Source organism: Pseudophryne corroboree, chromosome 5, assembly GCF_028390025.1.
Source record: "Pseudophryne corroboree isolate aPseCor3 chromosome 5, aPseCor3.hap2, whole genome shotgun sequence".
Lineage (NCBI taxonomy): Eukaryota > Metazoa > Chordata > Amphibia > Anura > Myobatrachidae > Pseudophryne > Pseudophryne corroboree.
The window spans coordinates 608,775,999-608,791,487 of NC_086448.1; the positions used below are offsets into that span (position 1 = coordinate 608,775,999).

The window sequence follows — 15,489 nt, forward strand, 5'->3', positions numbered from 1 at the left end:
TTGTGTCTAAATCAAGTCATTATCAGGGTTCCCCCGTCACAACAGGGAGAAGGCTTTTATTCAAGCCTGTTTGTTCCGAAACCGGGCGGTTCGGTCAGACCAATTCTGAACCTAAAGTCCCTCAATCTTTACCTAAGAAAATTCAAATTCAAGATGGAATCTCTGAGCAGTGATTTCCAGTCTGGAGGACGGGGATTTCATGGTGTCGGTCGACATAAAGGATGCCTACTTACACGTACCCATATATCCTCCGCATCAGGCTTACCTGAGGTTTGCTATTCAGGATTGTCATTACCAATTTCAGACGTTGCCGTTTGGTCTGTCCACGGCTCCGAGGATTTTCACCAAGGTAATGGCGAAAATGATGGTTCTCCTTCGCAAACAAGGATTCACAATTATCCCTTACTTGGACGATCTCCTGATAAAGGCGAGATACAAAGACTAGCTGGAGCAGGACATTGCGCTCTCCCTGACAGTTCTACAGCAACATGGTTGGCTCCTAAACTTGCCGAAGTCACAGTTGAATACAACGAAACGGCTGTCGTTTTTGGGAATTATTCTGGACACGGAATTACAGAGCGTTTTTCTTCCAGAAGAGAAGGCTCTGGAAATGCAGAGTTTGGTCAAACAAATTCTGAAACCAGCGAGAGTATCAATCCATCAATGTACTCAATTGCTGGGGAAGATGGTGGCGGTCTACGAGGCCATTCAATTTGGCAGATTCAATGCCAGAGTGTTTCAGTGGGACCTATTGGACAAGTGGTCCGGATCCCATCTGCACATGTACCGGAAAATAATCCTATCCTCCAAGACCAGAATCTCACTCCTGTGGTGGCTGCACAGCTCTCACCTCCTAGAGGGACGCAGGTTCGGGATCCAGGACTGGATCCTAGTAACCACGGATGCGAGCCTCCGAGGCTGGGGAGCAGTCACACGGGGAAACCTTCCAGGGAAAATGGTCAAGCCAGGAAGTTTGTTTACACATAAACGTTCTAGAGTTAAGAGCCATTACAACGGCCTTCTTCAAGCGGAACGTCTTCTTCGCAACCTGCCCATCCTAATACAGTCGGACAACATAACAGCAGTAGCGCACATAAACCGGCAGGGCAGAACAAAGAGCAGGGCGGCAATGGCAGAGACCACAAAAGTTCTCCGCTGGGCGAAAGACACACAAGCGCTCTGTCAGCAATATTCATTCCATGAGTGGACAACTGGGAAGCAGACTTCCTCAGCAGACACGATCTCCATCCAGGAGAGTGGGGTCTTCATCAAGAGGTCTTCACAGAAGTGACAAGTCTTTGGGGAATTCCTCAAATAGACATGATGGTGTCTTGCCTCAACAAGAAACTTCAGAGATATTGTTTCAGGTCGAGGGACCCTCAAGCAATAGCAGTGGACGCATTGGTGACACCATGGGTGTTTCAGTCGGTGTACGTGTTCCCTCCGTTTCCACTCATTCCAAAGGTGCTAAAGATCATATGAAGAACAAAGGTTCAGGCGATACTCATTGTTCCGGACTGGCCAAGGAGGGCTTGGTATCCAGATCTTCAGGAATTACTCCTAAGACTTCCCTGGCCTCTTCCTCTACGAGACGATCTGTTACAGCAGGGGCCGTGCGTATATCACGACTTACCGCGGCTACGTTTGACGGCTTGGCGGTTGAACGCCGGATCCTAGCCCGAAAGGGTATTCCCAGTGAAGTCATTCCCACACTTCTTCACGCTAGAAAAGGAGTAACGTCAAAACATTATCACCGTATTTGGAGAAAGTATGTGTCTTGGTGTGAATCCAAGAAGGCTCCTACGGAAGAATTTCAGCTAGGGCGTTTTCTCCATTTCCTGCAAGCAGGTGTGGATGCGGGCTTAAAGTTAGGGCCGAAATTTGCACTTTAATCGAGCCTATCGGTTTTCTTTCAAAAACAATTGGCCTCCCTTCCAGAAGTTGACTTTCGTGAAAGGAGTTTTGCACATCCAACCTCCATTTGTGCCCCCAGTGGCACCATGGGATCTTAACGTGGTGTTGCATTTCCTTAAGTCACATTGGTTTGAACCTTTACAGAAGCTAGAGTTGAAATTTCTCACTTGGAAAGTGGTCATGCTATTGGCCTTAGTATCCGCAAGGCGGGTGTCTGAGTTAGCGGCTTTGTCTCACAAGAGTCCTTATTTGATCTTCCATGAAGCTATAGCGGAGTTGAGGATTCGTCAACAAATTCTGCCGAAGGTTGTTTCATCGTTCCACATGAACCAGCCTATTGTGGTGCCGGTGGCTACTGACGCCTTCGCGGAGTCAATGTTGTCAGGGCCTTAAAGATTTATGTCACCAGAACGGCTCAACTTAGGAGAACGGAAGCTCTGTTTGTCCTGTATGCTGCCAACAAGATTGGGACGCCTGCTTCCAAGCAGACTATTGCGCGCTGGATCTGTAATACGATTCAGCATGCTCATTCTATGGCTGGATTACCGTTACCGAAATCAGTGAAGGCCCACTCTACTAGAAAGGTGGGCTCATCCTGGGCGGCTGCCCAGGGGGTCTTGGCATTACAGCTCTGCTTTATACCCTGGCTGATGAGGACCTCATGTTTGGTCAATCGGTGCTGCAGAGTCTTCCGCACTCTCCCGCCCGTTCTAGAGCTTTGGTATAAACCCCATCGTTCTTGAAATGTCCCCAGCATCCTCTAGGATGTATGAGAAAATAGGATTTTAATACCTACCGGTAAATCCTTTTCTCTTAGTCCGTAGAGGATGCTGGGCGCCCGTCCCAGTGCGGACTCTGTCTGCAGTTATTTGTTATTAGTTATGTTTCCACACAGGTGGTGTTTCTGTTATAGTCAGCCTGTTGCTGACATGGTTCATGCCGTTGACTGGAATTCTGTTAAATGCCATGTTGTACGGCGTGTTTGTGATGTGAGCTGGTATGTATCTCACCTTCGTTTAACAATAAATCCTTTTCCTCAAAATGTCCGTCTCCCTGGGCACAGTTCCTATAACTGGAGTCTGGAGGAGGGCATAGAGGGAGGAGCCAGTTCACGCCCCTTAAAAGTCTTAAAGTGCCTATGTCTCCTGCGGATCCCGTCTTTACCCCATAGTTCTTGAAGTGTCCCCAGCATCCTCTACGGACTAAGCGAAGAGGGTTTACCGGTGGGTATTAAAATCCTATTTTTTGGCTTAAAATGGGTCTGTTTTCGGGGATATTGCTTCGCCTGAAACAAATCCCTGTAAAGCCGCGGCACACGCCTATTTATCGGGGCTAATTTAATAGCCCCCCCGGTGATACTCTTACACCCGCAGTCGGTGCTGTTAATTGTATACCCCTGTTCAAGGCTTAGTACATCTGCCCCTAAGTTGGCCAAACTGTTATTTAAGGACTGAGGGGGAGATGTATTATAGCAGCATGTATCATCCTGCTCTAGCTCTTCCTGCTTCACCTCTTTACCAAGGTGAAATGGGAAGCTACACCAACAAGATGTAGTAACATCTCATTTGCCGGAGTGAAAATTGTTACTGTTCTTGGCTGTGTTAGTCTCTGGAAGACGTACATAATATATGGGAAGTGCTGTTCTTCCTGCAGTAGTAAACAGCAGTGACATGCAATACAGTGAGAGTGGGTTTTGATCTCTGTATTGCTTTCAGTGGCTTTAATACTGGGGTATGAACGATATAAATTACTTAAATCTTATGTTCTTTCTTTCATTGATATCTTCTTTCTTTCATAGATAATGTGCAAAATAGCCTCGATGGTTGGTCGAGATATAACTGAAAGGCTCATCCTGCCACGGTTTTGTGAAATGTGTTGTGACTGCAGAATGTTCCATGTCCGTAAGGTATGTACATTTTCCATTTATTCTGTTTAAGAAAAGCCTTTACAAAGTTTGTTAGTAATATTTCTATAACATTTAATTCTGTACCACATAGGAAATTATGCAAAATATAGCAAATGTAAGAAAAAATATGCAAATTGTACTATTCCTTTACCTGCTTGATTTTAGCAGAAACTGCGTGTCTGTTCCCTCACCTCTTCAGGTGAGCCCGTCTGCATTTTTCTCATTTTTTTTTTCTTTCATCCTAATCTGGGAACACTTATGCTGGGATTTGAGAGAGAGGCAGAGCCTCCCTGCTTCGTGGAACTAAGGGAGGGGAGTAGTGTCCGCCCTGTGGGGTCTGAGCCACCATCTCCGCTGACAGGACACTGAGCTCCTGAGGGGATAGATCTGTGGCGAGTGAGTCACCGACCCCCCCTAGCAAGCAGGGGGCCGGTGTGAAGATGGCGACATCAGGGTAGGAGCGCAGTATTAACTGCGCCCCGGAGGCTCAGCTGTACATAGTGCGGCGCTGTGAGGAGCGCCCTGAGCCAGCGCCTACACTGGTCACACAGCCAGCATAAATCCTCAGGCCAGTATAATCCTATGAAGAGCGGGAAGACCGCCTTTTTGGGAACGGAGGTTCTCCTCAGAGCGGACCCAGCAGCGTACAGCGCCATTTTCCTGCCTACACAACGCTGTCAGTGAAGAGCAAGTCCCTCCACAGCAACTCCAGCTATCTCTCACGGTTCCAGGGGGTTGTAGAAGGGGGGAGAGGCTGCAAAACAACTGTGTAACCTATTAAGGTGCACAGTCAGTGCTGATAGGGGGTCTCCCTTTATATTGCAAGCGCTGTGTGTGGGTTGGCTCCAATCTCTGTCTCTCTCTTGCCATTCTTGGGGGTGAAACTCTGTCTGCCCTCCCCTGTGTGTGTGTGTGGAGTATCTGTGGTCTCCATTAAGCAATGTCCATGGACTCTGTGTCATATGCTGCAGAGGATATGTCCTCTCAGGATGATCCCATTCCATGTAATCAGGATTGCACTGGTTTAGCACAGATTCCAGCAAGGGAGCCTGAGTGGTTATCCTCTTTCAAATCTATGATTTCTCGGATTTCAAATAGGGTTGCACAAAATGAGTCTGCAACTCAGGCTTTACAGAAGTGTATGGCAGCCTGGCCCAGTTCTGGTACATCAGGGCTCCCCGCTGTATATTCACATAAACGTGCTCTTGCACTGATCACGCAGGATGATACCGATCCTGATTCTGATAATGCAGACGGTGAAGGTGATATATTGCGGTGGGCAGCATCTCTTGCTAAAGGGGTGCAGTTGATGATAGAGGCTATTACGGATGTGTTGAATATTGCTGATACAACACCTGAGCAGGTTGAGGAGGCTTACGTCACTGAAAATAAGAAAGCCTTGCTAACCTTCCCTGCGTCAAAGGAATTAAATGCTATTTCTCTAACGTCCTAGTGGATGCTGGGGACTCCGTAAGGACCATGGGGAATAGACGGGCTCCGCAGGAGACAGGGCACTTTAAGAAAGAATTTGGATACTGGTGTGCTCTGGCTCCTCCCTCTATGTCCCTCCTGCAGACCTCAGTTTAAATCTGTGCCCGGACGAGCTGGGTGCTACTTAGTGAGCTCTCCTGAGCTTACTATAAGAAAGTATTTTGTTAGGTTTTTTTATTTTCAGAGAGATCTGCTGGCAACAGACTCTTTGCTACGTGGGACTGAGGGGAGAGAAGCAGCCCTACTCACTGAAGATAGGTCCTGCTTCTTAGGCTACTGGACACCATTAGCTCCAGAGGGATCGTATACAGGATCTCACCCTTTGTCGTCCGATCCTGGAGCCGCGCCGCCGTCCCCCTCGCAGAGCCGGAAGACAGAAGCCGGTGACAGAAGCAAGAAGACTTCAAAAGCGGCGGCAGAAGACTCCAGTCTTCAAACTGAGGTAGCGCACAGCACTGCAGCTGTGCACCATTGCTCCCACATTAAACCCACACACTCCGGTCACTGTAGGGTGCAGGGGGGGGCGCCCTGGGCAGCAATTAGGAACCTCTTGGCAAAAAACAGCATACATACAGTTGGGCACTGTATATATGCATGAGCCCCCGCCATTATTTTGCACACAAACGCGGGACAGAAGCCCGCCACTGAGGGGGCGGGGCTTCTTCCTCAGCACTCACCAGCACCATTTTCTCTCCACAGCTCCGCTGAGAGGAAGCTCCCCAGGCTCTCCGCTGCAGAAACACGGTAGAAGAGGGTAAAAAAGAGGGGGGGGGGGGGGGCACATAATTAGGCGCAAAAATCATTTTTACAGCGGCTACTGGGTTAACACTAAGTTACTGTATGATTCCTGGGTGATATAGCGCTGGGGTGTGTGCTGGCATACTCTCTCTCTGTCTCTCCAAAGGGCCTTGTGGGGGAACTGTCTTCAAAAAAGAGCATCCCCTGTATGTGTGTCGTGTGTCGGTACGCTTGTGTCGACATGTTTGACGAGGAAGGCTATGTGGAAGCAGAGCGGGAGCAAATGAATGTGGGGACGGCGCCGACACCTGAGTGGATGGATATGTGGAAGGTTTTAAATGATAATGTTAACTTCTTGCATAAAAGGTTGGATAAAGTTGAAACCTTAGGACAGTCCGGGTCACAGCCCATGCCTGATCCTATGTCGCAGAGGCCGTCAGGGTCTCGGAAGCGCCCACTATCCCAAATTGTTGACACAGATACCGACATGGATTCTGATTCCAGTGTCGATTACGATGATGCAAAGTTACAGCCTAAATTGGCAAAAGCCATCCGTTATATGATTATAGCAATGAAGGATGTGTTGCACATCACAGAGGAAACCACAGTCCCTGACAAGAGGGTTCATATGTATGGGGAAAAAAGGCAGGAGGTGACCTTTCCCCCTTCACATGAGCTAAATGACTTATGTGAAAAGGCTTGGGAATCTCCAGATAAAAAACTGCAGATTTCCAAACGGATGCTTATGGCATATCCCTTCCCGCCAACGGACAGGTTACGCTGGGAATCCTCCCCTAGGGTGGACAAAGCTCTAACACGCTTATCCAAGAGGGTAGCCCTGCCGTCACAGGATACGGCCACCCTAAAAGATGCTGCGGATAGAAAGCAAGAGGGTACCCTGAAGTCCATTTACACACATTCAGGTACCTTACTAATTCTTGCGAGTGTGACCAACGCTCCACTTATATGAATAATACGGGGGTGGCAGCAGTACGTGTGTGAGGCTAAACCCAAATACCTCCAATAAATAACGTATAGCAAGAATTTACACAACTGCGCCTATTCTTATAAATGATGTTTGGGCAAATTTGCCTCTTCATTTTTCATCCCCCACCTCAAACGTATTAAATCTATATACTTGTAAAGAGGCAAATTTGCCCAAACATCATTTATAAGAATAAATGTCAGTTTTATTTTCAAAAAATATCATCCTGTGATCTTTTTTCACTTTAACCACTTATTTCTGACATCCTATATGCACGCAGGCGCAGTTGTGTAAATTCTTGCTATAAGGTACCTTACTAAGGCCGGCAATTGCGTCGGCCTGGGTGTGTAGTGCTGTAGCAGCATGGACGGATACCTTATCTGAGGATCTGGATACCTTAGACAAGGATACTATATTAATGACCCTGGGGCATATAAAAGACGCTGTCCTGTATATGAGAGATGTCCAAAGAGACATTAGCCTACTGGGCTCTAGAATAAATGCAATGTCAATTTCTGCCAGAAGGGTCCTGTGGACTCGGCAATGGACAGGCGATGCCGACTCAAAAAGGCACATGGAGGTTTTACTTTACAAGGGTGAGGAATTGTTTGGGGAGGGTCTCTCGGACCTGGTCTCCACAGCTACTGCTGGAAAGTCAAATTTTTTGCCATATGTTCCCTCACAACCTAAGAAAGCACCGTATTACCAAATGCAGTCCTTTCGTTCACAAAGAGGCAAGAAAGTCTGAGGTGCGTCCTTTCTTGCCAGAGGCAAGGGTAGAGGAAAGAAGCTGCACAACACAGCTAGTTCCCAGGAACAGAAGTCCTCCCCGGCTTCCACTAAATCCACCGCATGACGCTGGGGCTCCACAGGCGGAGCTAGGCCCGGTGGGGGCGCGTCTCCAAAATTTCAGCCACAAGTGAGTTCACTCCCAGGTGGATCCCTGGGCAATAGAGATTGTGTCTCAGGGATACAAGCTGGAATTCGAAGAGATGCCCCCTCACCGATACCTCAAATCGGCCCTGCCAGCTTCCCCCTTAGAGAGGGAAATAGTGTTAGCTGCAATTCACAAATTGTATCTTCAGCAGGTGGTGGTCAAGGTTCCCCTCCTTCAACAAGGAAAGGGTTATTACTCGACCATGTTTGTGGTACCGAAACCGGACGGTTCGGTCAGACCCATATTGAATTTAAAATCCCTGAACATATACCTGAAAAGGTTCAAGTTCAAGATGGAATCGCTCAGAGCGGTCATCGCAAGCCTGGAAGGGGGGGATTTTATGGTGTCTCTGGACATAAAGGATGCATACCTTCATGTCCCCATTTATCCACCTCATCAGGCGTACCTCAGATTTGTGGTACAGGATTGTCATTACCAATTCCAGACGTTGCCGTTTAGTTTCTTCACGGCACCACGAATATTTACCAAGGTAATGGCGGAAATGATGGTGCTCCTGCGAAAGCAGGGGGTCACAATTTTCCCATACTTGGACGATCTCCTCATAAAGGCGAGGTCCAGAGAGCAGTTGCTGATCAGCGTAGCACACTCTCGGGAAGTGTTACAGCAGCACGGCTGAATTCTAAATATTCCAAAGTCGCAGCTGATTCCTACGACGCGTCTGCCCTTCCTGTGCATGATTCTGGACACAGACCAGAAGAAGGTTTTTCTCCCGACGGAGAAGGCGCAGGAACTCATGACACTGGTCAGAGACCTATTAAAACCAAAACAGGTGTCGGTGCATCACTGCAGGCGAGTCCTGGGAAAGATGGTGGCATCGTACGAGGCCATTCCCTTCGGCAGGTTCCATGCGAGGACCTTTCAATGGGATCTGTTGGACAAGTGGTCCGGATCACATCTACAGATGCATCGGCTGATCACCCTATCCCCCAGGGCCAGGGTGTCTCTTCTGTGGTGGCTGCAGAGTGCTCACCTTCTCGAGGGCCGCAGATTCGGCATTCAGGACTGGGTCCTGGTGACCACGGATGCAAGCCTCCGAGGGTGGGGGGCAGTCACACAGGGAAGAAATTTCCAAGGTCTGTGGTCAAGTCAGGAGACTTGCCTTCACATCAATATCCTGGAACTAAGGGCCATATACAACGCCCTAAGTCAAGCGGAGACCCTGCTTCGCGACCAATCGGTGCTGATTCAGTCAGACAACATCACCGCAGTGGCTCATGTAAACCGCCAAGGCGGCACAAGGAGCAGGGTGACGATGGCGGAAGCCACCAGAATTCTTCGCTGGGCGGAGAATCACGAAAGAGCACTGTCAGCAGTGTTCATTCCGGGAGTGGACAACTGGGAAGCAGACTTCCTCAACAGGCACAACCTCCACCCGGGAGAGTGGGGACTTCATCAAGAAGTCTTCGCGCAGATTGCAAGTCGGTGGGAACTGCCACAGGTGGACATGATGGCATCCCGCCTCAACAAAAAGCTACAGAGGTATTGCGCCAGGTCAAGAGACCCTCAGACGATAGCTGTAGACGCACTAGTGACACCGTGGGTATTCCAGTCGGTTTATGTATTTCTCTGACGTCCTAGTGGATGCTGGGAACTCCGTAAGGACCATGGGGAATAGCAGGCTCCGAAGGAGGCTGGGCACTCTAGAAAGATTTATGACTACCTGGTGTGCACTGGCTCCTCCCACTATGACCCTCCTCCAAGCCTCAGTTAGATCTTGTGCCCGGCCGAGGTTGGATGCACACTAGGGGCTCTCCTGAGCCCTTAGAAAGAAAGTATAGATTTAGGTTTTCTCTATCGTCCTAAGTGGATGCTGGGGTTCCTGAAAGGACCATGGGGAATAGCGGCTCCGCAGGAGACAGGGCACAAAAGTAAAGCTTTTACAGGTCAGGTGGTGTGTACTGGCTCCTCCCCCTATGACCCTCCTCCAGACTCCAGTTAGATTTTTGTGCCCGGCCGAGAAGGGTGCAATTCTAGGTGGCTCTCATAAAGAGCTGCTTAGAGAGTTTAGCTTAGGTTTTTTATTTTACAGTGATTCCTGCTGGCAACAGGATCACTGCAACGAGGGACAGAGGGGAGAAGAAGTGAACTCACCTGCGTGCAGGATGGATTGGCTTCTTGGCTACTGGACATGAAGCTCCAGAGGGACGATCACAGGTACAGCCTGGATGGTCACCGGAGCCACGCCGCCGGCCCCCTCACAGATGCTGAAGCAAGAAGAGGTCCAGAATCGGCGGCTGAAGACTCCTGCAGTCTTCTTAAGGTAGCGCACAGCACTGCAGCTGTGCGCCATTTTCCTCTCAGCACACTTCACACGGCAGTCACTGAGGGTGCAGGGCGCTGGGGGGGGGGCGCCCTGGGAGGCAAATGAAAACCTTTAAAAAGGCTAAAAATACCTCACATATAGCCCCAGAGGCTATATGGAGATATTTACCCCTGCCTAAATGTACTAAATAGCGGGAGACGAGCCCGCCGAAAAAGGGGCGGGGCCTATCTCCTCAGCACACGGCGCCATTTTCTGTCACAGCTCCGCTGGTCAGGAAGGCTCCCAGGTCTCTCCCCTGCACTGCACTACAGAAACAGGGTATAACAGAGAGGGGGGGCAAAATAAATGGCAATATATTAATATAAAAGCAGCTATAAGGGAGCACTTAATCATAAGGCTATCCCTGTCATATATAGCGCTTTTTGGTGTGTGCTGGCAGACTCTCCCTCTGTCTCCCCAAAGGGCTAGTGGGTCCTGTCTTCGTATAGAGCATTCCCTGTGTGTCTGCTGTGTGTCGGTACGTGTGTGTCGACATGTATGAGGACGTTATTGGTGTGGAGGCGGAGCAATTGCCAAATATGAGGATGTCACCTCCTAGGGGGTCGACACCAGAATGGATGCCTTTATTTGTGGAATTACGGGATAGCGTCAACTCGCTTAAGCAGTCGTTTGCCGACATGAGGCGGCCGGACACTCAATTAGTGCCTGTCCAGGCGCCTCAAACACCGTCAGGGGCTGTAAAACGCCCCTTGCCTCAGTCGGTCGACACAGACCCAGACACAGGCACTGATTCCGGTGGTGAAGGTGACGAATCAACCGTATTTTCCAGTAGGGCCACACGTTATATGATTTTGGCAATAAAGGAGATGTTACATTTAGCTGATACTACAGGTACCACTAAACAGGGTATTATGTGGGGTGTGAAAAAACTACCAGTAGTTTTTACCGAATCAGAAGAATTAAATGACGTGTGTGATGAAGCGTGGGGTGCCCCGATAAAAAACTGCTAATTTCAAAGAAGTTATTGGCTTTATACCCTTTCCCGCCAGAGGTTAGGGAGCGCTGGGAAACACCCCCTAGGGTGGACAAAGCGCTAACACGCTTATCAAAACAAGTGGCGTTACCCTCTCCTGAGACGGCCGCACTTAAAGATCCATCAGATAGGAGGATGGAAAATATCCAAAAAGGTATATACACACATGCAGGTGTTATACTACGACCAGCTATTGCGACTGCCTGGATGTGCAGTGCTGGGGTAGTTTGGTCAGAGTCCCTGATCGAAAATATTGATACCCTGGACAGGGACAATATTTTACTGTCGTTAGAACAAATAAAGGATGCATTTCTTTATATGCGTGATGCACAGAGAGATATCTGCACACTGGCATCACGGCTAAGTGCTATGTCCATTTCGGCCAGAAGAGCTTTATGGACACGACAGTGGACAGGCGATGCGTAGAGGAGTTATTTGAGGTCGGTCTATCGGATTTGGTGGCCACGGCTACGGCCGGGAAATCCACCTTTCTACCTCAAGTCACTCCCCAACAGAAAAAGGCACCGACCTTTCAACCGCAGCCCTTTCGTTCCTTTAAAAATAAGAGAGCAAAGGGCTATTCATATCTGCCACGAGGCAGAGGACGAGGGAAGAGACAGCAACAGGCAGCTCCTTCCCAGGAACAGAAGCCCTCCCCGGCTTCTACAAAAGCCTCAGCATGACGCTGGGGCTTCGCAAGCGGACTCGGGGGCGGTAGGCGGTCGTCTCAAGAATTACAGCGCGCAGTGGGCTCACTCGCAGGTAAATCCCTGGATCCTGCAGATAATATCTCAGGGGTACAGGTTGAAATTAGAGACAGAGCCACCTCGCCGTTTCCTGAAGTCTGCTTTACCAACGTCCCCCTCAGAAAGGGAGACGGTTTTGGAAGCCATTCACAAGCTGTATTCTCAGCAGGTGATAGTCAAGGTACCTCTTCTACAACAAGGGAAGGGGTATTATTCCACTCTTTTTGTGGTACCGAAGCCGGATGGTTCGGTAAGGCCTATTCTAAATCTGAAGTCCTTGAACCTGTACATAAAGAAGTTCAAGTTCAAGATGGAGTCACTCAGAGCAGTGATAGCGAACCTGGAAGAAGGGGACTTTATGGTATCCTTGGACATCAAGGATGCGTATCTCCACGTTCCAATTACCCCTCACACCAGGGGTACCTCAGGTTCGTTGTACAAAACTGTCACTATCAGTTTCAGACGCTGCCGTTTGGTTTGTCCACGGCACCTCGGGTCTTTACAAAGGTAATGGCCGAGATAATATTTCTTCTTCGAAGAAAAGGCGTATTAATTATCCCATACTTGGACGATCTCCTAATAAGGGCAAGGTCCAGAGAACAGCTAGAGATGGGTTTAGCACTATCTCAAGAGGTGCTAAAGCAGCACGGATGGATTCTGAATATTCCAAAATCCCAATTAATGCCGACAACTCGTCTGCTGTTCCTGGGGATGATTCTGGACACAGTTCAGAAAAAGGTTTTTCTTCCCGAAGAAAAAGCCAAGGAGTTATCTGACCTGGTCAGGAACCTCCTAAAACCAGGAAAGGTGTCTGTACATCAATGCACAAGAGTCCTGGGAAAAAATGGTAGCTTCTTACGAAGCAATCCCTTTCGGCAGATTCCATGCAAAGGGATCTGTTGGACAAATGGTCAGGGTCGCATCTTCAGATGCACCTGCGGATAACCCTGTCGCCGAGGACAAGGGTATCCCTTCTGTGGTGGTTGCAGGAGGCTCATCTATTGGAGGGCCGCAGATTCGGCATGCAGGATTGGATCCTGGTGACCACGGATGCCAGCCTGAGAGGCTGGGGAGCAGTCACACAGGGAAGAAATTTCCAGGGAGTGTGGTCGAGCCTGAAAAAGTCTCTTCACATAAGCATTCTGGAACTAAGAGCAATCTACAATGCTCTAAGCCAGGCGGAACCTCTGCTTCAAGGAAGACCGGTGTTGATCCAGTCGGACAACATCACGGCAGTCGCCCATGTAAACAGACAGGGCGGCACAAGAAGCAGGAGGGCAATGGCAGAAGCTGCCAGGATCCTTCGCTGGGCGGAGAATCACGTGATAGCACTGTCAGCAGTATTCATCCCGGGCGTGGACAACTGGGAAGCAGACTTCCTCAGCAGACACGACCTTCACCCGGGAGAGTGGGGACTTCATCCAGAAGTTTTCCACATGCTATTAAACCGTTGGGTAAAACCAATGGTGGACATGATGGCGTCTCGCCTCAACAAAACACTGGACAGGTATTGCGCCAGGTCAAGAGATCCGCAGGCAATAGCTGTGGACGCGCTGGTAACACCTTGGGTGTACCAGTCGGTATATGTGTTTCCTCCTCTGCCTCTCATACCAAAGGTATTGAGGATTATACGGCAAAGAGGAGTAAGACTAGTGGCTCCGGATTGGCCAAGAAGGAGTTGGTACCCGGAACTTCAAGAGATGGTCACGGACGATCCGTGGCCTCTACTTCTGAGAAGGGACCTGCTTCAGCAGGGTCCTTGTCTTTTTCAAGACTTACCGCGGCTGCGTTTGACGGCATGGCGTTTGAATGCCAGATCCTAAAAGGAAAAGGCATTCCAGAAGAAGTCATTCCTACCTTGATAAAGGCAAGGAAGGAAGTCACCGCGAAGCATTATCGCCGTATTTGGCGAAAATATGTTGCGTGGTGCGAGCAGCGGAGTGCTCCGATGGAGGAATTTCAACTGGGTCGTTTTCCTACATTTCCTGCAATCAGGATTGTCTATGGGTCTCAAATTGGGATCTATTAAGGTTCAAATTTCGGCCCTATCAATATTCTTCCAAAAAGAATTGGCCTCAGTCCCTGAGGTCCAGATTTTTATCAAAGGAGTACTGCATATACAGCCTCCTGTGGTGCCTAAGGTGGCACCGTGGGATCTAAATGTAGTTTTAGATTTCCTCAAATCCAATTGGTTTGAACCACTAAAGAATGTGGATTTGAAATATCTCACATGGAAAGTGACTATGTTACTGGCCCTGGCTTCGGCCGGGAGAGTATCTGAACTGGCGGCTTTGTTTTATAAAAGCCCTTATTTAATTTTCCATTCGACATAGGGCAGAGCTGCGGACGCGTCCGCATTTTCTCCCTAAGGTGGTATCAGCGTTTCACCTGAACCAGCCTATTGTAGTGCCTGCGGCTACAGACGACTTGAAGGACTCCAAGTTGTTGGACGTTGTCAGAGCCTTAAAAATATACATTTAAAGGACGGCTGGAGTCAGAAAATCTGACTCGCTGTTTATACTGTATGCACCCAACAAGTTGGGTGCACCTGCTTCTAAGCAGTCGATTGCTCGTTGGATTTGTAACAAAATTCAACTTGTACATTCTGTGGCAGGCCTGCCACAGCCTAAATCTGTTAAGGCCCATTCCGCAAGGAAGGTGGGCTCATCTTGGGCGACTGCCCGAGGGGTCTCGGCATTACAACTCTGCCGAGCAGCTACGTGGTCAGGGGAGAACACGTTTGTAAATTTTTACAAATTTGATACCCTGGCAAAGGAGGACCTGGAGTTCTCTCATTCGGTGCTGCAGAGTCATCCGCACTCTCCCGCCCGTTTGGGAGCTTTGGTATAATCCCCATGGTCCTTTCAGGAACCCCAGCATCCACTTAGGACGATAGAGAAAATAAGAATTTACTTACCGATAATTCTATTTCTCGGAGTCCGTAGTGGATGCTGGGCGCCCATCCCAAGTGCGGATTATCTGCAATACTTGTACATAGTTATTGTTAACTAATTCGGGTTATTGTTTAGGAAGCCATCTTTCAGAGGCTCCTCTGTTATCATACTGTTAACTGGGTTTAGATCACAAGTTGTACGGTGTGATTGGTGTGGCTGGTATGAGTCTTACCCGGGATTCAAAATCCTCCCTTATTGTGTACGCTCGTCCGGGCACAGTACCTAACTGGAGTCTGGAGGAGGGTCATAGGGGGAGGAGCCAGTACACACCACCTGACCTGTAAAAGCTTTACTTTTGTGCCCTGTCTCCTGCGGAGCCGCTATTCCCCATGGTCCTTTCAGGAACCCCAGCATCCACTACGGACTCCGAGAAATAGAATTATCGGTAAGTAAATTCTTATTTTTTATTTTCAGTGAGACCTGCTGGCAACAGGCTCACTGCAGCGAGGGACTAAGGGGAGAAGAAGCGAACTCGCCTGCTTGCAGCCGGATTGGGCTTCT

General features: G+C 49.1%; 1 protein-coding gene across 6 annotated transcripts in view; it reads left to right on the forward strand.

Annotated features, from left to right (window-relative positions):
* Positions 1-15,489, forward strand: part of PPP4R1 (protein phosphatase 4 regulatory subunit 1) — a 258,120-nt gene that overhangs the window by 104,559 nt on the left and 138,072 nt on the right. For all 6 annotated transcript variants that reach the window (XM_063923466.1, XM_063923468.1, XM_063923467.1 and 3 more), the window contains exon 7: positions 3,713-3,820. In XM_063923466.1, the coding sequence (XP_063779536.1) occupies positions 3,713-3,820 (108 nt within the window). The remainder of the gene's footprint in view (positions 1-3,712; positions 3,821-15,489) is intronic.